Source organism: Mauremys mutica, chromosome 9, assembly GCF_020497125.1.
Source record: "Mauremys mutica isolate MM-2020 ecotype Southern chromosome 9, ASM2049712v1, whole genome shotgun sequence".
Taxonomy (NCBI): Eukaryota; Metazoa; Chordata; order Testudines; family Geoemydidae; genus Mauremys; species Mauremys mutica.
The window spans coordinates 41,991,930-42,017,587 of record NC_059080.1 but is presented as its reverse complement, the minus strand read 5'-3'; the positions used below and the strand labels follow the sequence as shown (position 1 = coordinate 42,017,587).

The 25,658-nt window shown below is 49.7% G+C and overlaps 2 protein-coding genes across 7 annotated transcripts in view; one reads left to right on the top strand and one right to left on the bottom strand.

The window, feature by feature from the left end:
• Positions 1–2,082: 2,082 nt before the first annotated feature.
• Positions 2,083–3,069, bottom strand: GPR119 (G protein-coupled receptor 119). Its single transcript, XM_045030587.1, has one exon. The coding sequence runs from the start codon at positions 3,067–3,069 to the stop codon at positions 2,083–2,085; it is 987 nt and encodes a 328-aa protein (XP_044886522.1).
• A 20,775-nt stretch (positions 3,070–23,844) lies between these two features.
• ENOX2 (ecto-NOX disulfide-thiol exchanger 2) overlaps positions 23,845–25,658 on the top strand; it is a 142,371-nt gene continuing 140,557 nt past the window's right edge. For 3 of the 6 annotated variants that reach the window (XM_045029818.1, XM_045029821.1, XM_045029817.1), the window contains exon 1: positions 24,070–24,191. In XM_045029818.1, the coding sequence (XP_044885753.1) occupies positions 24,149–24,191 (43 nt within the window). In that variant the 5' untranslated portion in view covers positions 24,070–24,148. Of the gene's footprint in view, positions 24,047–24,068; positions 24,192–24,398; positions 24,525–25,658 lie in introns of those variants that run through there. The other 3 variants (XM_045029819.1, XM_045029823.1, XM_045029822.1) reach the window with 3 other exon arrangements.

The window sequence follows — 25,658 nt, the reverse complement described above, 5'->3', positions numbered from 1 at the left end:
CTTCATTACCCACTATCCAGCGCACAGGTACACAGAAAGACTTACAAGTAAACAGAGCCATTACAACCAATTGTCCTGGTCAATGGGAGCCATCAAGATTCCAAGCCACCATTAATGGCTCACACTTTGCATAATTACCTTAGGACCTCAGAGTTATATTTTATATTTCTAGTTTCACATACAAGAACGATACAGTTATACAAATAGGATGACCACACTCAGTAGATGATAAGCTTTGTAATGATACCTTACAAGAGACCTTTTGCATGAAGCATATTCCAGTTACATTATATTCACACTCATTAGCATATTTTCATAACATCATATGGAGTGCACTGTCACACCCTCCATTACACAATTTCTCCTGTGCAGCCTCCCAGAGATGTCTCACATACCCCCAGGGGTACACGTACCACCGTTTGGGAATCCCTGGTATAGATTCTCTGCTCCAGCCCCCTCCCTCTATTCATGTGGGAATGATACATTTTAAAAATGTCCAGGTTTGCTTGCAGAGGATTATTCTGCGCTGGGCCAGGCCTTCTCAGCCATGTTCTGTGACCTGTCCCTGCCCACACAGTCCTCACTGACCCCTCCCCAGCATATTATGCATGCCGGCTTTGGTGATGCAGGGGCGGGAAAAGGAGCGAATGGCCCAAGTGAGCGGTTCCCCCTGGCCTCCCAAACATGCAGTTTGGGTTTGAGCTTCTCTTTACTGTGTCTTCCCTTCCAGGCAGGTGCTAGCTAATGGTGCCAGGTTTACTGGCCCGCCTCACTCAGCTGCCACCCACTGCCTAGAGGGCAGGAGGAAACATATACAATCCCTGCGAAAGCACACCTGCCTGTGCCAGACTGAGCACCAAGCAGTGGGTCTTCGCTGTGTGTGCTTTTTGTGATTCTCTGGGTAAAGAGCACGGCTGCACCTAGCTGTTTTCTCTTGTCATCATTTAATTTTCCTCTGGGTGATCTGAAATAACCTCAGCTCTGGAGAGCAGGCTACAGCACCTGCAGGAGACTTAGGGTCACCCAAGGAATTAGCTAGGAAGCAGCCATGACAAGGGAGGTGTGTCAGTGGTGGAAAGGGGTCCTGAGCTGATGATGCAAGGCTGCTGTGACAAAGGACTGTTCTGAGCTGGGCTGGGCCAGATTCAGAGGACAGAGGATCCTCTTGCCCAGTGTGGGGATGCTGCACCATGGGCTGCACTAGCTTGGGGAACCTCGCTTTACAAAGAGCCAGAAGAACTTCAGAGGAGGTGACCAGCCTGATAGTGGGAGCGGAGATCTGCTGCAGGGCCCAGAGCTCATTTAACCAGAGAAATGGTACCTGGGGGGGTTGGCAAGGGGGACGCTCGCTTGAAGAGTATGTCTGCACAGCAGCTGGAGGAGTAATGTCTAGCTCAGACATACATCCACGTGATAGTTCTGCTCAAGCTAGTATGCTAGAAATAGCATGATAGTGTGCCAGCTGCCCGAATACGTACCTAGGGTCTCAGACTGTGTTGTACTTGGGTGGCTCACCCGAGCCACCACCTGGGCTGCTGCAACCATGCTACTATTTTTAGAGTGTTAGCTCGGGCAGAGCTCATGCAGGTCTGCCTATCGCAGCTGGGAATTACACTTCCAGCTTCAGTGTAGACAAACCCTAAATCTGGGAAGGGAGGGAGGAGGGCTGTTTTCACAGGACTCTGGAAGTAAAACCAAGAGCCGACAGACTTAACCTTAACTAAGGCCAAGTATGGGCATTGAACTAGGGGAAGTGTCCAGAGGGCATAGCTGGATGGACACGGAGCTGATTGCCAGGGAGTGGTTCCTGGCAAACTCAGAGCTATGGACCAAGGCTGTTTGCATAAGTGGCCATTGATTTTGGTGCCCAACTTGAGACATGCCAGATCAGTGGGTGCTTCTGAACTGTGGTTGCAACATTTACATTAGAGCTGAATTTGGCCTTGCTAGTGTCTGCAAAATGGAGCCCAAGAGCATGGCCCAGACTGCCCAGCAAGTTCCTCCCAGCTCAGTACCCTCCGAGCCTGTGACGCTACCAGGGGAGGAAGAGGAGAAAAGCCCAAATCTCCTTTCCTTACCGTATCACTCCTGGAACTGTGGGTGGGATATGGCATGAATTGGCGCTGGACCCCTGTTGGGAACCCAAGGGCCACTCTCCATGTGGAAGAGAGGGAAAACTTTCCTCTTCACGCACAAGCACAGCTGGTAGATCTGCAGCCGCACCTCCTTCTGCCAGTAGGCGTAGATCAGCGGGTTCAGCAGAGAATTGCAGAGTCCCAGCAGCCATAGGTACCTTTCAATGACATCATATGGGAGGCATTTCTGGCACACGGTCTTCACAATGCTAGCTATGAAGAAAGGGGACCAAGACAGCACAAAGCACCCAATGAGAATAGCCACAGTCCTCACGGCTTTCATGTCACTGGTGTTATGAGGCGAAGGACTGTTCCCCGACAGCCCAACCTGCGCCACTTCTCGGATGTGCTGTACGTGCAGAGAGGCAATTTTCAGGATGTCACAATACAGGTAAATGAAAATGAACAAAGCTGGGAAGAACCCGATACAGAAGATGGTGAGCATGTATGTGGGCCGGAAGACCCCAAAGAAAGTGCACTTCCCTTCATAGGTCTGCTGAAAGCCCTGCACTAGTACTGGTAGAAAGCCAATAAAGCAGGCAGCCAGCCAGAGACCCACAATGCAGGCACCAACTACCAGGCCACTCATGATTCGGAAATACTGGAAAGGTTGTTTAATGGCCAAGTATCTGTCAAAAGTCACCATAATCATGGTGAGTATGGAGGCAGCTGAAGGGGAGATGATGAAGGCCATCCTCAGGATGCAGAACATCTTCGATGGGGGGTGACTGTGTGTGGAAAGCTCGTCTGTGACCAGTCCGGTGATTGTGATGCCAACCAAAAAGTCTGCAACCGCGAGGTTAAAGACAAAATACAGCCCTGTGCAGCCGTTCTTCTGGATCAGCCGAAACAAAGCAACAGCAACAAGTATGTTTGTAGCAATAATGAGAGAGGCCAAAACAGCAAGAACCACTCCAAATGCAAAGCCATCCATAGCTAATCTCTCACCAGGGCATGGCAGGTCCAGCCTTACTGACTTGACTCCATGGTATTCCCTGGGCTTGCTACTGGAACCATTGATCAGCTAGGAATCCTGGGGAAAAACATGTCCTGGAGAAACGTCAGACAGCCACTGTGCAATGGTCCTGGGCTCAGCTAAAAGAGCTGACTTGGAAAGCTCAGTGGATGTGGGTGTACTTGTCTCCTTTCTGGTTAGGAAGCCCATAAGGTTGAACCGTGCCTATGTATTCTCAGCTGTCAGCGGACAGGAACTACAAGGTGCATGCTGCCAGCAGCAGCCAGTGACCAGGTCTAGTCCCTCCCTTTCAGGAACCCAGTTACCAGACAACTCCAGAGTAGGGAGGGGAAAATGCTCTCGCTGCTTTCCAGGCTGCTCTGACAACATGCAGGGTGGCTCAGCATCCCATCTGCATGCATAGCATCACCCCAGGGGTTGGCGGACTGCAGCAGGCTGTGCAGAGTCCACGCTGCATCTGACGAGAGCAATCATAGTGAACGATCCCGCCAGGAGCTCCAGACAGGCAATGCCAATGCTGTTTTCCATCCAGGACAATCACCCAATACTTTGTAGTTATTGTCGCACATCCCAGCTCATAATTCAGACATCCTGTGTGCCCCCTCCTGGCCCCACACATCCAGGATGCCTCCACATGCTGCTGCTGTTTCTTCTCCAATGTCTTTAAGGTCTGTCTGTTCCTTTCTCCACTCACAGCTAAAGCTGCTGGAATCAACGGGTGCTGGGAGATGACCAAACAATTGTTATTACAATTCATTGTTTTTACATCACCCAGACATGGGCTGGGCACTTTCCAGCCCCCTCAGAAAGCCACGGCCCCCTGCCCCAAAGAACTGGCCAGCTGCATTTGGGGGAAAGGAACAAGGTGTGGAAGGACAAAGGCTGCATCATCAGGGTAACAATGTTAGGCACATGAAGATCTTTGTGAAACAAGAACTGGATTCTGCTGCCCAGCTCCCTGGAACCAGACTTTGGGGTTGTCATGGTTCCCAAGGTAACTGCACCTCTGACCGCTTCATGGCCTCCGTAAGGACACCCCCACTGTCGTCTCAGGCCATCGCCTTTCTCAGGCTCCTGGCGGGATCTCTCAGCTTCTCCCTCCAGAATGGGGCCTTAGGTTGCAGACTTCCTCATTTCAATGTGATGAACTCAGCAGGGCTGGCTTCAGTTCAGCACCTGCCGTCCTGTTCTGCCAGGGGCAATGACAGGGTAAACCAATGGCCAGCCAGAAGCTGTTGAAGCCCCAGGCTGCAGAGACCAGCCATGCTAAGACCCCAGTGAGTACCTGGATGTCTGCTGAGGCCCATGGGGCGGGGGAGGAAGGAGTTGCCATAAATCTCGCCTGCTGAATACCTCAAGAAGATGGAGGACATGCAGACTTCAGACTGGGAAGGCAGGGTAGGAAGCATCCCATGGGAACCAGATATTGGTCTGGTTGTGGTACCAGGAACAGTGTCAGTGTGTTTCAGAGGGATACCTGCTGACCCAGTGGTGGGACCACTTGCCACTGATAGGGCTGGGATCCAGTGGAGTAGGGAGGACCTGGGTCCCCATACCCCAGCTGCCAACTGCACCACTGGGTGGTGGTCTGCTCCCCTTTGGGCCACAAGGGGGGCAAGCTTATTGCTGACATGCCCCAGCCAGGAGGCTGTGGGACCCTGAGGGCTGCTTGCCCCATCCTATTGATTCTGGGCCCTAGGCCATGCTATCCTGCTCCGAAGGGCCTAGGGTTACTCCCTGGCTGGTATTTGACTGGCCTGGCTGGTTTTTTTAGATAGATTTGCCAGTTGCAAGAAAAATAATTTAATCTGCTGGGTTTTTTTCATGTGGATCTAAAGATTTTCATTATCGTCACAATACACAGGGATATCTAATGTTAAAAGTTTCTGTGTTCAGCTAAAGATGCTGCAGTGTTCCCACTTCTGCAGTTTAAGTGAGAACAGATCAAAACTTGAAAATACAGTAGCCGTCTGCCAACACTCAAATGCATGGTGCATGTGTGTGAGGGAGAGGGTTTGAGTGATGTGAGAGTGAGGAGATGTGCAATGTTATCAATCTTATCTCTATGTTATCTCGCTAGATACTGTAAGTGGCTGTTGAAGGGGGGCTTGTGGAGTTGCTTTGTGGTTGGGGATTGGGATTGCGGCAGGCTTGCCTTGTGGGGGGTGTGCCATTTTTTTGCATTTCAAAGGTGATAACCCTACAAGGGCCACCCTGTTGACTTGGGCCACTGGGCCATGCTGTCTTGCACAGGAGGGTAGCCACCTGATGCTGTCCCATCACCCTGTGACAGGGTGTACTTACCCCACGACATGGCCCTATGGGGCAAAGATCTCTGCTATTCATCATGACACCAGACAAGGCGTGGGGGGAGGGGGAGGCAGAGATGGAGACAGTGAGATCTCGCTGGTGGCTTCTGCACCAGCACCCAGGGGCAGGCTACATGATATCTCACCACTTAACAATGGCCATTAACACAGTGAGCACTGAGCAAACCAAGGCTCCTAGATACCAGTAACATCTAATGTCAGGGCACAGAGGCAGCCAAGGGCTATACAATCTGTCACTGTTTGGCTTTGGCTGGAGAGCACTTTCCATAAGGTTAATGAGTAACCGGGACAGAACTGGAATGAGTGACTGGCATAGGAGGAAAGGCTCCCATTGAGGTGTCTTTGGAGTGCGCCACAGTGTTTGGTGGGACAGCACTGAATGGGGGAGTCTCAGCCACACTCCCCGAGATGGGGAAAGCCAGAATCCATGCTCCATACCCCAGCACTGTATCCGGGTTAGCCAGGGTGCTTGAGCCTGGACATAACTCTCAACCTTCATGTCTGCCAGAGTGTGACAAATGACCAAAATGTGGATCCACTGTTCTTGTGTGCATCGCCCCCTCATTTTTACATGACCATGTTGTTTAACTATGATGCTTGTTTCAGGGAAAGTTTTCCTGCTGTGTGAATTAAATAACTAAGATTTTAAAAGAGAACAAATTCCCTTATGCATGACCATGAGAAACCCCGCTTGGTTCATCAAGAGGGTTTGAGCCTTGGTCTGTTAGTCCCCCAGAACTGACCTGGGCCACCTGAGCTAGAGGAATACCAGCAGAAGACAGTTGGGATCACATTCTTTTCTAGCGCCTTACTTCATTACCTGCTAGACAGCAGTAGGAAGCAGGGGGCCAGGAGTCCTGAGTTCTGTTCCTGGATCCAGGAGGGAGTTCACTCGTACCAACCCCATGTAATGGGGGGAGGCAGCCAGGAAAGAGTTCTCTGGTAGGCTGTTTAAAAAGTCGGGGGTCTCTGAAGCTGCTCACAGCTCGGGATAAACAAAACGCTCCGGATAATGTAAAACCTCTGGAACCAGTCACCTCTCCAATCACTTGGTCTGTGTGCTTTCCCCACTCTCCACCTGCATTTACTCTTTCTAGGCTATGTTTACACTTAGAGCGAGAAGTGTGATTCCCAGCATGCACTGATGCACAGATATACTTCCACTAGCGCTCACTAGCTAGTGAGCTAAAAACACTAATATAGCTGTGATGGTAGAATGGACAGTGGTGAGTAGCAGCATGGGTTAGCCACCCCGAGTACAAATCCACCTGAACCCTGTGTGTACATACAGGCCCATGTGGCGGCCTGTATTGCTGCAGTTACACTACTATTGCTAGCTTGATGAGAACTGGCAGTAGTATGTTTACGCAAGCTGGGAATCACATGCCTAGTTCATAGGGTAGCCATAGCTGTAGACTGTATTGTGGTCTTCTAGGTAGGGACTGCATCTTCCTATGCTCTGTATGGTGCCCAGAGGGCAGGCCTGTAATGCTGTTCATAACAATAGTCCCTGCAGTGATGTATGAGCATGCAGAGTAAAGGCACATGAGAAGTGGCATTTATCAAACAGTCACAGTCAGAGTCAGGGCCTCCTAGAGGGGGGTGCACAAGTGGGGCAATTTGCTCCAGGCCTCGGGCCCCACAGGGGCCCCCACGAGAGTTTTTCAGGGCCCCTGGAGCGGGGTCCTTCACTCACTCTGGGAGCCCCGGAAAACTCTCGTGGGGCCCAGGACCCTGGAGCTTCTTCTGCTCCAGGTCTTCGGCGGCAATTCGGCGGCAGGGGGTCCTTCCACTCCGGGACCCGCTGCCAAAGTGCCCCAAAGACCAGTAGTGTAGCTAGCGGGGTGCAGGGGAAGCAGCCGCTTCCCCTCAGCACATTTTCAACAAGTGGCACCTGCGGCAGCACGGCCGGAGGAGCCATGCGGGGGGCGGCAGGCGCGGCCGGAGGAGCGAGGGGGCCGGCTCCTCAGCCATCACGCCCCATGCTCAGCGCGGCCCAAGCATCGCCACAGCCACCTCCTGCAGCGGCTCAGGGCTCAGCGGCCAAGCGCTCCCCGCCCGTTGCTAATGCGGTGGGCGGGGGGAGGTGAAAGGGCCCCTGGGCCTTTAAGGCCGCCTGGCTGGCGAGCCCCACATGGAACGCACCGAGCGCCGGGAGCAGGCCGGGGACGGGCGACGGCGCAGGACGGAAGGTGAGCGGCGGGGGTCCAGTGCCTTGCACTAGGGGGTCCGGGCGAGGGACTCCCTGGGGCCAGGCCTGCAGGGCAGGGGCGCAGGCCGCACTGTCTGGATGGGGGGCCCTGGCACGGTGCAGGAGCCTGGAGCCTGGGGCAGGGGGGACGGGACCCCACGGGTGGGGCCAGGTGGTGCAGCCTGGCGGGGGACACCTGCAGAGCACGCTGGGCAGGAAAGACTGTCCTGGGACTTTGAGCAGGGGGTTGGACTAGATGACCTCCTGAGGTCCCTTCCAACCCTGAGATTCTATGATTCTATGATTCTATGACTGCGGGGGGACAGGGAAGCCCGCAGGAGTCCTGAGCGGGGCCCGGGGTTAATCTGCGGGGGAAATGGGAGGAGCCAAGGGGGCGTGGCCAGAGGGGGGCACCTTTTTTATGTTTGCTCCCCCTACACTTAGAACCTGGCTACGCCACTGCCGAAGACCTGTGGCGGGGGGTCCTTCTGTCCCGGGACCCACCGCCGGGTCTTCGGCGGCAATTCGGCGGTGGGTCCCAGAGCTAAAGGACCCCCCACCGCCGAATTGCCACCGAAGGGGGGGCCCCCCGCCGCTGAAGACCCCAGGCCCCCTGAATCCTCTGGTGGCCCTGGTCAGAGTCAAAGAGTTTAAGGCCAGAAGGGACCACCAGTTCATGTAGTCTGACCTGTACATCACAGGCCACCACCACCACCCAGCATCCGCACACTGACCCACCAGCCAAAATGAGGCCAAAGTATCACAGCCCACAGGAGATATGACTATTATGGGCCACTAGCAGAGAATAGCAGGACTGAGGTGCACCAGTGCAGTAGCAGGGAAATGATTAAGTGAGAAGCGCCAAAGAGTCCTGTGGCACCTTATAGACTAACAGATGTATTGGAGCATGAGCTTTCGTGGGTGAATGCTCCAATACTTCTGTTAGTCTATAAGGTGCTACAGGACTCTTTGTCACTTTTTACAGATCCAGACTAACATGGCTACCCCTCTGATACTTGATTAAGTGAGAGATACCCAAATAATTCTGGTCAGTGACCTGCACCCACACAGTGCAGCGTAAGAAGACACCCACTCAGGTCACTGCCAATCTGACTTGGGGGAAAATTCCTTCCCTGCCCTGCTTATGGTGATGCTGAGCATGTGAGCAAGAACCAGCCAGCCAAGCACCTGAGAGAGAATGCTCAGTGCCACCTCAGAGCCCTGGCTCACCCTGTCCAATGTCCCATCTCCAGCTGTGGTCACCCCTGATGCTTCAGAGGAAGGAGATAAACAAAACCAGAATACATTGTGGGGGAGAATCCTGTCCTGACCCCTGCAGATGCGGCTGAAACCCTGAAACATGAGCTTTTAGGATCGTAAGACATAAACTGGAAATGAGCCCCAGGGCTGCTGTGCCCTGCTCCCTGCCATCACAAGCAATCCCATCATACAGCCAAACTCAGAAATTTGTCCCGCTCTCTCTTAAAACGAATTGAGTTGTTTGGCTCCACAATTCCTAGTGGGAGATTGTTCCAGAACCTCACTTCTCTGATGGTTGGAAACGTTCTTCTAATTCCCAGCTGAATTTCTTCATGCCAGTTTATACCCATTTGTTCTTGTGCCAACATTGTCCTTTAGCTTAAATAGCTCTTCTCCCTCCCTGGTATTTACCCCCCACTGTATTTATGGTGACATTTTCCAGGGTACCCAGGGTTGTGAGGCACCTCACTATCACCTGCCCTTAGCATGAGTCTGTGCCTGCTGTGGGTCAGCTCTCTGACTACACCAGCCTCTGGCAACACAAGCCCTCCCCTCCAGGTCATTTACAAACCCACACAATGTAACTTTCTATGCTGACCAACCCCCTTTTCCATTTCCTACAGGCTCTCTACTTACTCCTATAGCCTTTCTGAGGCTGGGTCTGGAGCCTTTCCCTATGAGTTTTCCCTTTGCTTGAGATGCAAATTTCAGATCATTTTTGTGTAGTTCAATTTGAAGACCTTCTAAGCCTCTGCCACTCTTAAGTCCTTGAGCTCTTCAGTCCAGTTGAGTTATTTAACTAATTTCCCAGAGTCTGTCCTTTCGAAACAAAGAACTATACTAGACAACCTGCGTTTGATTCCTCATCCATTTAATTGAAACCAAATCAATTCGTAATCACTCAATCCAAGGTTATTTCCTATGACCAGCGTTTCTATGATGTCCTCACTGCTTACTAAAACCAAGCTGAAAATTGCATCAACCAATGAACAAAAAACTGTCACCTATCACATCCAGGAATATCTGGGCCCTATGGGTATTAGATCTCAACCTATCTCTGGAAAGTTAGTCTCCCATTGGAATACAATGCCCCAAAATATTTATCTCTAATAATATTAAAGAGATCTCTATCCATATCCAAGTCTGACTCTAGAAGTCTATGGCAGACCCCTAACACTATCCCAGGAGAACCTTTTATAATCCTTCTCCAAAGTGATTTTGACTCAAACGGATTCAGTTTTGTTCATATTATTACATCGTATTTCTTTATGGTTTACTGCTTCATTGATGTGCAATGCTACCCCACCACCTTCACCTTTATTCCCATCTCTCCTAAACAGCACTTATCCTTCCATAGCTGAGTTCCAGTCATGAGTGCTATTCCACCATATTTCTGCAATCCCTATAATATCTGGTTTGACCTCCTGCACCAGTAGTTCCAGTTCCTACATTTTATTGCCCAGACACTTGCATTCATGTACAGTCATTTCAGTTGTTTCCCTTGGACCTTCACCCAGTTTTTCTAGCAGGATTAGATATAATCCTTCACTAACCGAAACACCTTCCTGACTATTACTCCAATCAATATTTGTATTTTCTTTCTCCTTGCTGTCCATACTCTTACCTTGTGGTGTTCCATTATCCCTTTTTATATCTTCTTTTAGCTGATTTTTCCTCCTCCTGCATATTGAACCCAGGTGTAGAGATTTCATGAGTCTCTCCCAACCTTCTCCCCTCAACTCGTAGTTTAAAGTCCTTCTTATCAATCAGGACAGCCTTGATCCCAAAAGGTTAATACCCCAGGTACTCAAGTGGAGTCCATCAGTCGAGAAGAGTCGTCTTTCTGTGAATGCCTCCCAATGGTCTATCATGCCAAAACCTTCCTTATAGCACCAATCCTTGAGCCATCTGTTGATTATCTTGTCATGCCTTCACCCTTCATCTCTAAGGACAGAAGTATTCCACTGAAAATCACTTGAGCTTCCACTTCTTTAAGTGTCTCACCCAGCCACGCATAGTCATCCTTGACCCATTCCAGGGAGAATCTAGAAGTGTAATTTATCCCAACATGCAGCACAATCAGGGGATTTCCCCCCACTCCCATCAGGATCCTTTTCAGCTTCACATCCACATCTCCTACCCTTGCTCCTGGCAGACAGCACACACTTCTGTTTTCTGTATCTGGTCTGGTGATAGGCCTATCAGTTCTTTGGAGTGTGTAGTCCCTGATCCCATAGACCTGTCTCTTCCTGGTGCTGGTATGCATCTGTTTTATGTTCTCTCTCTCAGACCCCTGTACACAGGGCCGGCTTTAGGAAGTGCAGGGCCCAATTCAAACAGTTTCGATGGGGCCCTGGCAGTGATGACTTAAAAAAAAAACACATGTAAAAAAACTCGTGGGGCTTGTATTCACTGGGCGGTGCTCTTAGTTTTTGGCGGCACTTCGGCGGTGGGTCCTTCACTCGCTCCAGGTCTTCAGCGGCACTGAAGGACCTGCTGCCGAAGTGTCGCCGAAGACCCAGAGTAAGCGAACCTGCCGCTGAAGTACTGTCGAAGACCTGGAGAGAGTGAAGGACCCGCCGCTGAAGTGCTGCTGAAGACCCAAAGCGCCGCCAGGTGAGTAAAAATTAAAAAGGCGCCTCTAGCCAGGGAAGGGATTCTCACTGGGCGAGGGGCCCTCTTAGGCGTGGGGCCCGATTCGGGGGAATTGGTGGAATAGGCCTAAAGCTGGCCCTGCCTGTACATAATTTTTATTTTCCCTTAGGGTCTGGTCCCCAGCTACCTCCATTATCGCTTTATCTCTTCTGGAGAGACTGGCTTCTCTTCTTTACTTCCCCATCACCCCATCTTCTGCCTGTTTCTCCTCCTCATTCCCCAGTGCAGCAAACCTGTTACTCAACTTGATTGCACCACCACTAGCTAGTCTTTCACTGACTTATCCTCACAGTCACATTCTTCCACAGATCACCCTCCTCTTCTGGCAGTCCTCCCTCTGGACCCCTTTGTTTGGCAGGTGTCTGCGAACCTTGAGTTGTGAGTGCCATCTTCTCTCTCCTCTTCTGCATTATATATTCAAATTCCCATCTGCATTCCAGCATCACCTCCTGAACCACCTTTGTCATGAGCTATGCCCTGAACCACCTTTGTCATGAGCTCAGACATTTCATGCATAAGTAGCTTTTATCATATACCCACTCAAGGATGATGTATATCCCACAGCTTCTGCATCTGACCATCTTCGTTGTACCTCTTTTCCTTGGGTCACTTCTAGATCTGCCTCAGTAGCCATCATCCTCTTCTCTTCCTAGACTCTCTGGGTGCCACATGGGTGGCATGTAAACTAGGTAATGCTATGTCTGTGTACACTGCCAAGTGCAAATAGGTCTCATTAGTTAGGGCCCATTCCTGTGGAGACACTTTGACCTGGAATCAGCTGCCCTTAATGGTATTTAAAATAAAACAAAATTAAAAAATAATATTTCAACTATTTCATTATCTGATTATGCATTACTACTACTGACATGTTATGAAATAATATAACCATGAAACATCATAAAATATAATTTACCTACATCCCCTTTGTGAATCTAGTCCCAAATTACTTCTGACAATCCTTGTGAAAAATAGATTGGACTTTGCAAAGAACAGTGGATATTTGTAGAGCCAGTGAAAACTGTGCTTCCCAAAGGAATCTTTTAGCAAGCAGTGAGAGAAATGAAAGGCATCTAATCCAAAATGTACCAGGAGAAAATTAAAGGGAGAACAAACTGCCAAGAGATACCAGATGTGTTGATGATAAATGGAGGGCATTGCAGCACGCAGGGATCCAGCACCTCTGGTAAGAAACCGATTCTTATATCCTGGCCCAATCTCATTTGAAACAGGTTGTAGTTGCAATCAGTTAAAAGGCCAGTCATATGAGAGGTTTCAATATCCAATTACTTCTATGTTTACAGTTCTACCTTTTTTAAAAAACAAGTGCATCAGCAGTCCTGTGCATCACACCTATATTACAATGATCTAAATATGGAAACCTCTATGTCAGTGCTAAGTTTTATTAAATTATGGCAAACAACTAACTGATAAAAAGACAACTTTGATATGCAGGACCTTTCACCAGCCATAAAAATGTACTAAATAAGAAAGCTCTGTGATTCAGAGGTTCAAAAAGATTGAGACTGATTAATAACTTGTATGTGTGTGTCACGACAAAATCAACACCTGGATAAAAATAATCACTGAAAATTATGTTTGACTGTCAATAGAAGTGAGGCTTTCAGGCTCCATGTATGCATGTCCTGGCTGAAGCACCCTGGCTATCCCAGATACAGCTTTTGTACTGAGCATGGATCCTGGCTTTCCTCATCTCGGGGAGTGTGGCTGAAACTCCCCCATTCTGCACTGACCCACCATGCACTGTGAAGCACTCCAAAGACACCTCAATGGGAGGCTTTCCTCCTATGTCATTCACTCATTCCAGCTCTCTCTCGGTTACTCATCAACCTTATGGAATATACAAAAACCTGTAGGAGAACACTTCAACCTCCCTGGCCACACAATAGCAGATCTTAAGGTGGCCATCCTCCAGCAAAAAAACTTTAGGACCAGACTTCTAAGAGAAACTGCTGAGCTTCAGTTCATTTGCAAATTTGACACCATCAGTTTAGGATTAAACAAAGACTATGAATGGCTTGCCAACTACAGAACCAGTTTCTCCTCCCTTGGTTTTCACACCTCAACTGCTAGAACAGGGCCTCATCCTCCCTGATTGATCTAACCTCGTTATCTCTAGCTTGCTTCTTGCTTGCTTATATTTACCTGCCCCTGGAAATTTCCACTCTTGCATCCCACGAAGTGGGCATTCACCCACGAAAGCTCATGCTGCAAAACGTCTGTTAGTCTATAAGGTGCCACAGGATTCTTTGCAACCTTATGGAAAGTGCTCTCCAGCCAAAGCCAAACAGTGACAGATTGTATAGCCCTTGGCTGCCTCTGTGCCCTGACATTAGATGTTACTGGTATCTAGGAGTATTGGTTTGCTCAGTGCTCCCTGTGTTAATGGCTATTGTTAAGTGGTGAGATATCATGTAGCCTGGAGTAAACAGCCCTAGAAAGCTCTCGTTTTCTTTTTTGTAAAAGCTCTTATTTAATTCACATAGAAAATAAATCTTTAAAAACAGGTTTTTTAATTAAAAGCCATTATAATTGGAAAACTGTTTTGCAACAAAGCCCAGGTGTTCCACATTTGGGTTGTTTGTTCTACATTTCATTGGCTTGTGTTACCCTGGTAGGTGTGCAAACTGAGAGGGTCACCTCTTCCTTGTCTTTCTTCCCTTCAGTTACTCTCTTTACAGCACTGCTGCATGATCGCCTTTGCCCTGGTTGAGACTCAAATTACTTCTCCTTGAAGCTATTCTGCAGAGTTTTTTCCCTTGTGCTTCTTTTTTATTTTTCTGTTACTCTCTTCCTGCAGAGATACACTGTGTTCATTTCTAACTCTTCTGTCTGACCAGGCTGGTAGTATCTTAACATTCAACCAGTCATGGGTACCAGGGGACCCCCAACACCATGAGTCATGTGCCCCTTGGTGAGCTTAGCACATGGGGAATCACACGCTTCCAGCATGCAGGAATTCACAACCAAATGGTCTCACCAGGGGAAGTGACTCTCTTGCAGCCTTGAAATTGGGTGTCTTTTTTTGTAAAAGATCTGTTCTAGCTCAGCTACAAATTATTGGGCTCAATGCATGACTCAGTGGGTGAAATCTAAGGCCTGTTTTGTGTTCTTCAAACTGGATGATCATTAGAGCTACTCAGAAAATGAAATTTCCATCCCATGGGAAATTCTGACATTTCAAAACTTGTTTTTCTTCCGAATCAGAAAGAAAATAGAAAATTTCATTATTTTTTTTTGTGGAATGGAAATTCCAAAACTTTTTGATTCTGAAACATCAGAATGACCTTATTAGCACATTTTTTGTAATAATGTCAGAATGAAACATTTCAATCTGGTTGACCAGGTGGTGGCCATTTCTAATTTAGTTTTCAGTACATCAGTTAATCAGGCTGGTGAGAAAGAGGAGGACTTACACATGGTAACAAAATAAATAAACCTAAATAAATAAAAGCTCCCAAGAAGGACTAGGATGGGAGATAAGGTGGAGGAGGGAACAAACGCGCCCCCTCCCCAGTCCAGAAAGAGGCATTCCACTCTCTGGGAACATTTCTCAGTGAGGACAGCACCCTTTAGCTAGCTGCCTACCACCAGTGAGAAAGAGGGCTTCAACACCCCCAGAGGGAGATACTGGGTCAAGACTCTCACAGTTTATCTCTGGTCAAACCCATACAGCTGATCACACCCTGGACCAGATCTTCAGCCTAGATGTCAAGATCAAGGAGATCGCAATTAGAGCTGGTTGGGAATTCTTCAGTGAAATGTTTTTCCATCAGAGAACACCGATTTGTCAAAACTGAAACTTTTCACAGGAAAGGATTGGTTCTGGCCAATATTTCTACTGAAAAATATTTTGGAACAACATTTCAGAAATAGTTGAAATGTTTCATTTTGACATTTTCAAAATAAAAAACTGTTTTTTTCTGGTTTGAAACAATTATTTATTTAGAATTTTTAGCTAATTATAGTTAATATATAGCTGTATTAAATTTAAAATGGTTGAAATCAAAATGGTATGTTTCAAAATTATAAAAATTAAACATTTCAGTAGATCTGAACCATTTAAAAGAAATTATTTAACTTTTTTTTTTTTTTTTAAGATTTCAACTCTTTGTCCCAATTAGGAAAACAACGATTTTTCAGTATCTTAAAATGTTCACAGGCTGGGAAAACCATTTCCTGCCCAGTTGTAATCAATCACACCTCAGCCATTGTCATGGACAGACTATCACCTCATTAATGCCATGGTCAGAGCCTTGCCAGCCCCCAAGGAAACAAAGACCAATATTTCTGATTCTACCAGGAAGGCTCATGGGCTCCACCAAATTTCAAAGCTTGCTAAAGGAGAGCAGCACCCAGTGACAGGATGAGGAGTCAAGGACTTAGTGAATCATTACCTTTCTACATCGGCCTTGGCCACTGACATGTCAGCCCCCATATGACCCTTTCGTCCCCAAAGCCCACACAGATCCCCTGGCTTTTCTGGCTCCTGGAGCTGGATAAAGAGGTGCAGAAACTCGAGCACTGATAGAGAAAAATGAAGGTGGAAACAGACAAGATGAAACAACAAATTCCTCCAAGCCTATGTTGAGGTTTGTTGCAGGCTGGAAGAACCTTCTTATCTGCCTCCACTGAAGCTGTTAAATCATGCCCTGAGGAGCTATCCATGGTGGTAAACCAGGTACCTCTTCAATCCGGAATGTCTACAACCTGCCTCAAAATTGAGCACCGGACACCCTGAATGTACTGAACTCTGGGAATACAGAGGTATGGGGGAGCTGTTGATTGGTGGGTGCAGAGCAGATCCAGGCTATTTGAGAAGGCATCTGAAATGTACATAACCTTTTTCAATGCAGAAGAATGATTTGGTACAATTGTAGCATAACCTGGATTTTCAAATTAAGAATAGAAATTAGTCTGTTGGGATCCAGATAGGAAGTTCCTATCACTTACTTAAAAAGATAAAACAGCCTGTCTATAAGCCTCTTGTTACAAAATTAAAAGTACAATGGCAATATCAATAATGCCTTGTTTATATTCAATGCCTTTTATCTTGAGATAGCCCAAAGAACTTAAATTACTCATAAATAAAGTCTATATAGGAGTTTCTCCACCCCACTTAAGAGGGATGTGGCAACTGTTTAACAGTGTACTGCAATATTACAGAACAGTTTTTTGGATGGGCAGTGAAGAAGACTGTTATTTGAACTGAAACTGCAAAGGAAATTTAGTCATCAGACTACAATTGTCATCTGAAATTTGACCAGAGAACCTTAGTTGAACTGAACTGTAAAGACAAAGGTCTTAATTAAATATAATTACAGTATATAGTATAAGCAGCAAAGAATCCTGTGGCATCTTATAGACTAACAGACGTTTTGCAGCATGAGCTTTCGTGGGTGAATACCCACTTCTTCGGATGCAAGAAGTGGGTATTCACCCACGAAAGCTCATGCTGCAAAACGTCTGTTAGTCTATAAGGTGCCACAGGATTCTTTGCTGCTTCTACAGAACCAGACTAACACGGCTACCCCTCTGATACTTGACAGTATATAGTATAAGTAGATTCTATGGGGAAAACATACAAGATATTAAAGGAAAAATGAGAAGTTCTGGTGGCACTTTAGCGACTAATACATGTATTTGGGCATAAGTTTTCATGGGCGAAAACCCACTTCATCAGATGCATGGAGTGGAACATACAGTAGGGAGGTATAAATACACAGCATATGAAAAGATGGGAGTTGCCTTACCAAGTGGAGGGTCAGTGCTAATGAGCCAATTCAATTTAAGTTGGAAGTAGGCAATTCTCAACAGTTGACAAGAAGGAGTGGAAATCACTTTTGTAGTGTTAATTAGGCCAGTGTAAAGAAGGTGGCCCATTTGAAACAGTTGACAAGAAGGTCTGAGTATTTAGCAAGGGGAAATTAGTTTTTGTAAAAATGAGGAGTACTTGTGGCACCTTAGAGACTAACAAATTGATTTAGTTTCTGTAGTGACCCATCCACTCCCAGTCTCTTTTCAGGCCTAATTTGATGGTGTCCAGTTTGCAAATTAATTCCAGTTCTGCAGTTTCTCATTGGAGTCTGTTTTTGAAGTTTTTTGTTGAAGAACTGCCACTTTTAAGTCTGTTATTGAGTGACCAGGGAGATTGAAGTGTTCTCCTACTGGTTTTTGAATGTTATAATTCCTGATGTCAGATTTGTGTCCATTTATTCTTTAGCATAGAGCAGTGGTTCTCAAACTTTTGTACTGGTGACCCCTTTCACATAGCAAGCCTCTTAGTGTGACCCCCCCATATAAATTAAAAATACTTTTTAATATATTTAACACCATTATAAATATTGGAGGCAAAGCAGGGTGTGGGGTTGAGGCTGACAGCTCGCAACCCTCCATGTAATAACCTGGTAAACCCCCTGAGGGGTCCCGACCCCCAGTTTATGAACCCCTGGCATAGAGACTGTCCGGTTTGGCCAATGTACATGGCAGAGGGGCATTGCTGGCACATGATGGCATATATCACATTGGTAGATGTGCAGGTGAATGAGCCCCTGATGGTGTAGCTGATGTGGTTAGGTCCTATGATGGTGTCCCTTGAATAGATATGCAGACATAGTTGGCACCAGGGTTTGTTGCAGGGTTTTGTTCCAGGTTTAGTGTTTTTGTTGTGTAGTTGCTGGTATTTGCTTCAGGTTGGGGGGCTGTCTATAAGCAAGGACTGGCCTGTCTCCCAAGATCTGAGAGTGAGGGATTGTCCTTCAGGATAGGTTGTAGGTCCTTGATGATGTGCTGGAGAGGTTTTAGTTGGGGGCTGTAGGTGATGGCTAGTGGCGTTCTGTTACTTTCTTTGTTGGACCTGTCTTGTAGTAGGTGACTTCTGGGTACCTACTACAAGACAGGCCCCCCACTTGGTACGACAACTCCCATCTTTTCACATGCTGTGTATTTATACCTCCCTACTGTATGTTCCACTCCATGCACCTGATGAAGTGGGTTTTAGCCCATGAAAACTTATGCCCAAATTTGTTAGTCTCTAAAGTGCCACAAGGACTCCTCATTTTTGCTGATATAAACATGGCTACCACTCTAAACCTGGGCATTAAAGGGTTATTTTATCTAGTAGCAGGGCCGGCTCTAAGTTTTTGCCGCCCCAAGCAAAAAAATTTTTGGCTGCCCCCTCCCCCAGCCCTGAGCTCCCCCTGCCAACCAGTGCCCCCCCACCCGCACCCCCTGCCGCTCCAGCACTGGGCTCTCCCCCAAATGTGGGTTCCGCTACCAGCACATGGCAGCTGAGCCCTGGCCCAGCTGCGACTCTGTCCCCATGCGGGTGGAGCTGCTGGGCAGCGCGGAGCGGGAGTACTTCCAGGTGGCGGTGCAAAGAACACGTCTCCCTCCCTGGGCTTCGCGGCGCTGCTGGTTGCCAAAGTGGATCAGTTCGTGCTCACCCCCCGACATGCTGGCGGCCGAGGACCTGGAAAGTCCCCCGGACCTGCTGCTCTTCAGCCTCACGGTGCCCGGCGGGCGGGAAGGTGAGGATCTCCGGCTGTGGGTCTACCTGCTCAGCACCGACGAGCCCAACCGGCCGCTCACCTCCTCACACACTCCGGGAGCCCCTCTCGCCGCCGCCCGGGCTCAGCTCCCTCCTCAGCTCCTCACACACTCTGGGCAGGGCCACCAAGAGGATTCAGGGGGCCTGAGGCAAAGCAATTTCGGAGGCCCCTTCCATAAAAAAAAGTTGCAATACTATAGTAACATGTATTTGGAAATGTAAAAAATAACTAGTGAAATACATTCAAAAATTAATTTGTAATAATTTGAAAATACACTAAATACATTATTTAAAAACATTAAATGCTTTAATGGTATGTCTACATTTGCAATTACATAATGGGCTGTTGCTGGGTGATGGTGATGGTTGGTGTCAACGGGCTGTCGCTGCCTGGGGGTGGTGCTGCTGTTGCCCAGGACTGGGTGGGGAGCTGGGCTCTGGGTTGGGGGGTGTCCGGCTCACAGGGGCTGGGCTCAGGGCTGTGGGGAGATGGGGTTGGGGGGTGTCTGGCTCAGAGGGGCTGGGCTTGGAGCTGGGTGTCAGGGCTGTGGGAGATGAGGTCGGGAGGGGTGCCTGGCTCAGAGGGGCTGGGCTCAGAGCTGGGGGTCAGGGCTGTGGGGAGGATGGGGCCAGGGGGTGTCCGGCTCAGAGGGGCTGGTCTCGGAGCTGGGGGTCAGGGTTGTGGGGGGGATGGGGTTGGGAGGGTGCCCAGCTCAGAGGGGCTGGGCTCGGAGCTGGGGGTTGGGGCTGTGGGGGATGGGGTCAGGGGGGTACCCAGCTCAGAGGGGCTGGGCTAGGAGCTGGGGGTCAGGGCTGGGGGGGATGGGGTCGGGGGGTGCCCAGCTCAGAGGGGCTGGACTCGGAGCTGGGGGTCAGGGCTGGGGGGGGATGGGGATGGGGTTGGGGGGTGCTCAGCTCAGAGGGGCTGGGCTCAGAGCTGGGGGTCAGGGCTGGGGGGGATGGGGTTGGGGGGTGCCCGGCTCACAGGAGCTGGGCTCGGAGCTGGGGGTCAGGGCTGGGGGGGGATGGGGTCGGGGGGTGCCCAGCTCCGGCCCCAGCCCCTTACCATGCCACTTACCCCCTCTCCCGGACAGCGCTGCAGCAATGTGGTGTCTCCAGCAGGGACTGAGTTCCCGCCGCTCAGCTGCAGCTCGCAGCCCCGCCCCCTTACCAGCTGAGACAGCGGGGGATGAGGGAAGACGGAGGCAGGGGGAGCCTCCGACATCTCGTGGGGGCCCCTGTGGGGCTTGGGGCCTGGGGAAAATTGGCCCACTTGCCCACCCCCAGGCGGCCCTGACTCTGGGAGCCCTTCTCGCCGCCGCCGCAGCCCAGACTTGGGTCCAGGGGACCCCATCTCCCTTCCTCCCTCCCCAGCTCCTCATACACTCTGGGAGCCCCTCTCACTGCTGCCGCAGCCCGGGCTCGGCTCCAGGGCACCCCGCCTCCCTCCTTCCCTCCCTCCCTCCCCGGCTCCTCACACACTCTGGGAGCCCCTCTCGCCGCTGCCGCAGGGAGGGAGGGAGGCGGCGCCCGGGATGCAGGGAGGGAGGAGGGGTCCTGCTGCTGCTGCCTCTCTGAGTCTCCCCAGGGCGGCGCGGCATTTCCTCGAGTGGGCTGTGCAGGGCACTGCCAGGCTGGGCAGGGGGCGTGGATCCTGGCTCGCGCACTGACAGGGCGAGTGGCTGCGCCAGGGCCGGCTCCCGGCAATGCCGCCCCAAGCAAAAAAAAAAAAAGGAGGGGGCGGAGTGCCGCCCCTTAGAAAGTGCCGCCCCAAGCACATGCTTGGAGGGCTGGTGCCTAGAGCTGGCCCTGTCTAGTAGAGAGAAATATAACAAGAATCAATAGCTGGAAGTTAAAGCCAGACAAATTCAAATTAGAAATAAGACATATTTTTAATAGAGAAGGTAATCAACCATTGAAACTAACTACCAAGGGAAGTGATGGATTCTCCATCTCTTGGTGTCTTAAAATCAAGACTGGATGTTTTCCTGGAAGCTATCCTTTAGAGAAACACAAGTTACTGGGCTCAGTGTAGGAGTAGGGGTGCCCCCACTACACTTGGTTTTAGGGGAATTGTGGGGTCTCAGTCATTAACTAATTTTGGGGGAGGGGACACATCAGCGGGAATAAGGACAGAAAGGAGAGGGCTCAGGGGTGGGGTTTATTCCTGAGGACTGTGGGGGGAGGAGGAGGAAGAGATCTGGGGAAGGAGAGGGTGAGCATTTGGGAGAGGGGGTGTATGTGTGAAGGGGAGATGGTCTAAACTAGTTGAGGGATCAAGGCTGCAATTTCCTAAGAAAGAAAACACAAGTTTCCCTCAGGGATTGGAGCCCGGGAGGGGGGGGGGGGGAGGTCTCACTGGTGTGGGGAAGAAGGCAGAGCTTGGTGTGCTGGGGGGTACTCTAACAAGGCATCCCCCTCCCACTTCCCTGTCCCATCCCAGCAAACTCTGAGTAGTGCTGAGCAGTGTTCAGCTGAGTCTCTGGTATCAGGAACCTGGGTTGGGAGCTGCCTCAGGTCATGAACTTTGGAGAGGTCGGAGCTGCACAGAGAAATGGCACCCTGGCCTGTGCCTCCCTCCTGAGTGAGGCCCCTTGACATTTTGAAAGTATAGGTTTGGTCTGCACGCTGAAAAGGTCAGACTCCCCCAGACTAGAGCGTATCTTTCAGAAAGCCTCCCAGGGAGGGATTTTTACAGGAGCCTACGTGATTTAGGAGCACAAGTCTTTCAATGAGAGTTGCACCTTAATTACTTAGTCCCTTGCTTGGCTTCAGGCACAGAAATATTCTTCCTGGGAGTTCAGAAGCACCATTGCTATCCTCTTCTTCTTCTTCATCATAATCATCATCTGTCCTTGTGTCACTGTGAGTGTCGTCACATGGCTTGAAACTTTTTAGAAGTTTTGCAGGCTGTGACCAATCTGACCTCTTCACCTGTTGCAAGGTTCTCATCAATCTGGTTCGTCTTCTCAATCTGCACACCAAAAAGATTTTGTGGCATGTTAAATACCACAAGAGGGGGCTCATGTTCATCTTCTGGACCAATGTCTTCATTTGGTGAATCCGCAGTTGACTTGGCAAGGATGAATTCGCATTTAGCAAAGCATTTTTTGATGGTGTGTGGCTGTTTCACTCCAGGCTTGATGAACCCAATATATTGTATCCAAGAGTGAAACCATTTTCAAAAGCATTGAACTGGAAGTTACATCAGATCCATTTGATGAAGAATAAATTGAATTTGCCTTTTCTGAAATTTCAGTTTTAGGGCTTGAATTACTCCAGCATCCATAGGGTCTAACTAAGGTTGCCAGGTGTCTAGTTTTTGACTAAAAGTCCAGTTGATGTACTGACTGGACACCAAAAGTCTGATTACCATGGGTGGGGGGAGGGAGGTCCTGGGTCATCAACCCACGGCAGCCCCTGCTGAGGCAGGGCTATCCTATCTGCATCTTGTGGGCAGTCACGCAGCAGGCTCAGTGTCAGGCTGCAGCTCCCATACCAGCCCTGGAGCACAGGGAACCCAGCTGGGAGTGGGAGGGAAGTGAAGAGGATTGAGTGAGAAGGAGTGAGCATGTGGCGGGGCCTTGGAGGGAAGAGATGGGGAAGGGAGGGTCTGGTTTTCAGAAGGTAGGCAACCCTAGCTGCAAAGCAGAGTTTGATGTTCGTGAATTTGAGGGGGGCATGGGGCATTATCCACAAACAACAGAATTTTACATCCCTCTAGTAGCAATCTGCAATCAAATCTTTGCAACTGTTTTTCAAAAAGCTCAGAGTTCATCCATGCTTTCTTGTTGAATTCATATTCCATGGGCAACTCGATAGTCAACTTGCCAAAGCAGTGTGGGTGTTGGGATTCCTTTTCTTTATCTCCAGTCATATTGGTGCATAGAACGAGGGTGCTTCAGCAGGACTGCTGAATGCTCAGCACTTTTGAACTCAAAACCAGTTTAATATTTTTCAAATTTTGTAGAAACATTCTACTTTGACATGCAGAGTAAACCCAGTAACTTTAAGGTGAAACCAATTTTGCAAGCCAAGGATATAGCCCTAAAGTAGGGCATTATAAGTGCAGCTCATTGGAACTGTAACCAGGGACAGACTGCCTTCTGCCGCCTCATAATTTATTATTATTAGCATTAGACTATGATGATAATCAAATTAACATAAAGAATGTAATGAAGAACTGTAAGATGCCATGCACCTGACTTGAAGGGTGAGTAAAACTGGTAGGCTGTTATAAAGTATTACTGGCACAAAAGCACGCCTCCAGGTCGAGACGGTGCTCTAATGCCATGCCGGGGGGCAGAAGCAATGGGAGTTCAGCCCTATCTGGCATGCCCTGATGTTGGGTGCTTAGGAGGCCCCTGACAAAGGGGTGCTAGAACAATCTGTACAGTAAGGTGCTGAGAGCCATTGACCCAAACTGTAAACCCTACACAGATGGAAACACTGGAGCACCCCTGGCTCCAGCCCCTATGCCCTGACTGTTCTTCGGATACTCTGGCTGCTATGGGAACCTTCACTGAGGCTAGATCTGCGGCCGTCGCCATGGTTTCCAGGCACGCCCTGGTCACGCGAAGCTACGATGGTTCTGTCAGAGGCTTTGTACGTCCCTCTGTAACGGGCCCGCGGCGCCCCCGACGGGCGCTCTCCGCTCAGACACCCCGGCTCAGGCCGGGCGGTGCCTTGTGGGCTGCGGGAGATGCGCGGGCCCGTTGGGACTTGCAGGGCGGGCTGGTCTGCTGAGGCCTAGCGGCGCGCGGGGCCAAGCGTAGTGCCGCTCTCTACACAGTCCGCTCCTGGGTACAGCCACTACAGCCTACGTTACCCAGAAGGCCTCGCGTCCGGAGTCCTGACGGCCAATCAGAGAACGAGTGCCGCCTCAAGAAACTACCATGCCCAACATGCCTCAGGGCTCACAGCGCGCCCCCGGTGAGCGGTGGCCAATGGGAGGCGGCGCACGCCGCTTTGGGGCGGGACTGTGTCTGCGGCCTGTGCGGGGCGCAGGCCGAGGAGCTGCCGGGCGTGCTGCGGATGTATAAGGAGTATCGGGGTGGCGCGGCCCGGCGGGCAGCAGGTGAGGGACTAGCTGGAGCGGAGGGGCCTGGAGGGAGCTGCCCCGTCCCGGGTATCAGCGGGGTGTATGTGTCCCGGGGGCGCGAGGCTCCGGACCGGGTTCCCCTTGCTCGGGGGTGGGGTGGGGTGAGTGAGGCCCAGGGGAGGGTGCTTGGCCGGAGCATCGCCCCACTGCCCGTGCTGGGTGGGCGCGCACGCTCGGCCCACTCAGGCTGGGTGAGAGCCGGGAAGAGAGGCCTTGCCTGGGGCCTCGTGCCCGAAGCGATGGGCTGGAGTCACTGCTCGGACAGCTGAGGCGGAGGCGTGTCCCTGAGTCTGGATAGCTCCGAGCAGGGTGAGATACCCCCGGCTGTGAGCCGTGTGTTCATTGCACAGCCCATTGCTGGCAGCTGGGGTCAGACCTGGGGGTGCACTCCTGCTGCTTGCCGATGGAAAGGGGCCTCTCTCTCATCATGCTGCTGCTTTTATGGGAGAGGCCCCCCTCCTTCCTAACTCCAGGTGCAGAGGGGGGCAATGCCACAACACAGGGCTGCAGGGGAACCTAAGTTGTGGTGTGTGCTTGGGATTCAAGACTCTCTCAGTTCAGCTGTATATACCTGCTTTTCCTTTACACCTGTACCCAAAATGCCCAGCAAGCATATCCTATGTGCACCACCCAAATGGGTATTCATTCAGGCTTTTTTTCTGTGGGTGTGGGTGTGGTGTTCCTTGTGTTTTGCAGGCCTACGTGCCCCTCAGGCCTACCTAGCTATGTAACTCTTCTTGCTGTGCCCAAATAAACTTTACAGATTTGGCAGCTTGTCCCAGAACTCTCAACTCTCTCAAAATCCCCTTCTTGTAATAAAGATCCATTTTTTCAGAGTGCAGTGTGAATTTGTTTCCAGCAAGAGAGCTTCTGATAAGACACTGAAAGTAGTGTGCACGTTCACTAGCTAGCTATTTTGTGTCTTTAACATAATTGAATGGTGTATGTGGGTCACTTTGTTTGGCAAAAGTTTAGATATTTTAGACCAGAAATTAAAATTCCAGGACAGTTGAGAATTATCAGACTTCCTTTGGTATTTCTATAATAGATAATATTAAGTTATGGGGTATTAGTTGGTGTCAACTATAGACCATGAAATCACTCTAGGGAACAGAATGACCACTTCCTTACACACCCATCTACAGTGTGCTTGAGTGGGTGAAGAAAGCTGTGTAATGATGGGAGACTTCAGTTTGAGTGATGTGCTGGAGGTCTCATGCTGCCAATACTAAAACATCCTTGGAATTTGTCAATGTTATAGATGAAAATTTCCCAATTCAAAAAGTGTTGCAGGCCACAGTGGAGAATTCTTTTAGACCTTGTCTTAACAGATAAGAATGGCCATCCAGGGTCAGACCAATGCTCTGTCTAGGCCAAGGTCCTGTCTTCTGATGGTGGCTAGTGCCAGGTGCTTCAGAAGGAATGAACAGGGCAATTATCAAT

Coding starts and splice junctions, on each gene's coding strand:
- GPR119 (XM_045030587.1), bottom strand. CDS start 3,069: ATGGATGGCTTTGCATTTGGAGTGGTTCTTGCTGTTTTGGCCTCTCTC.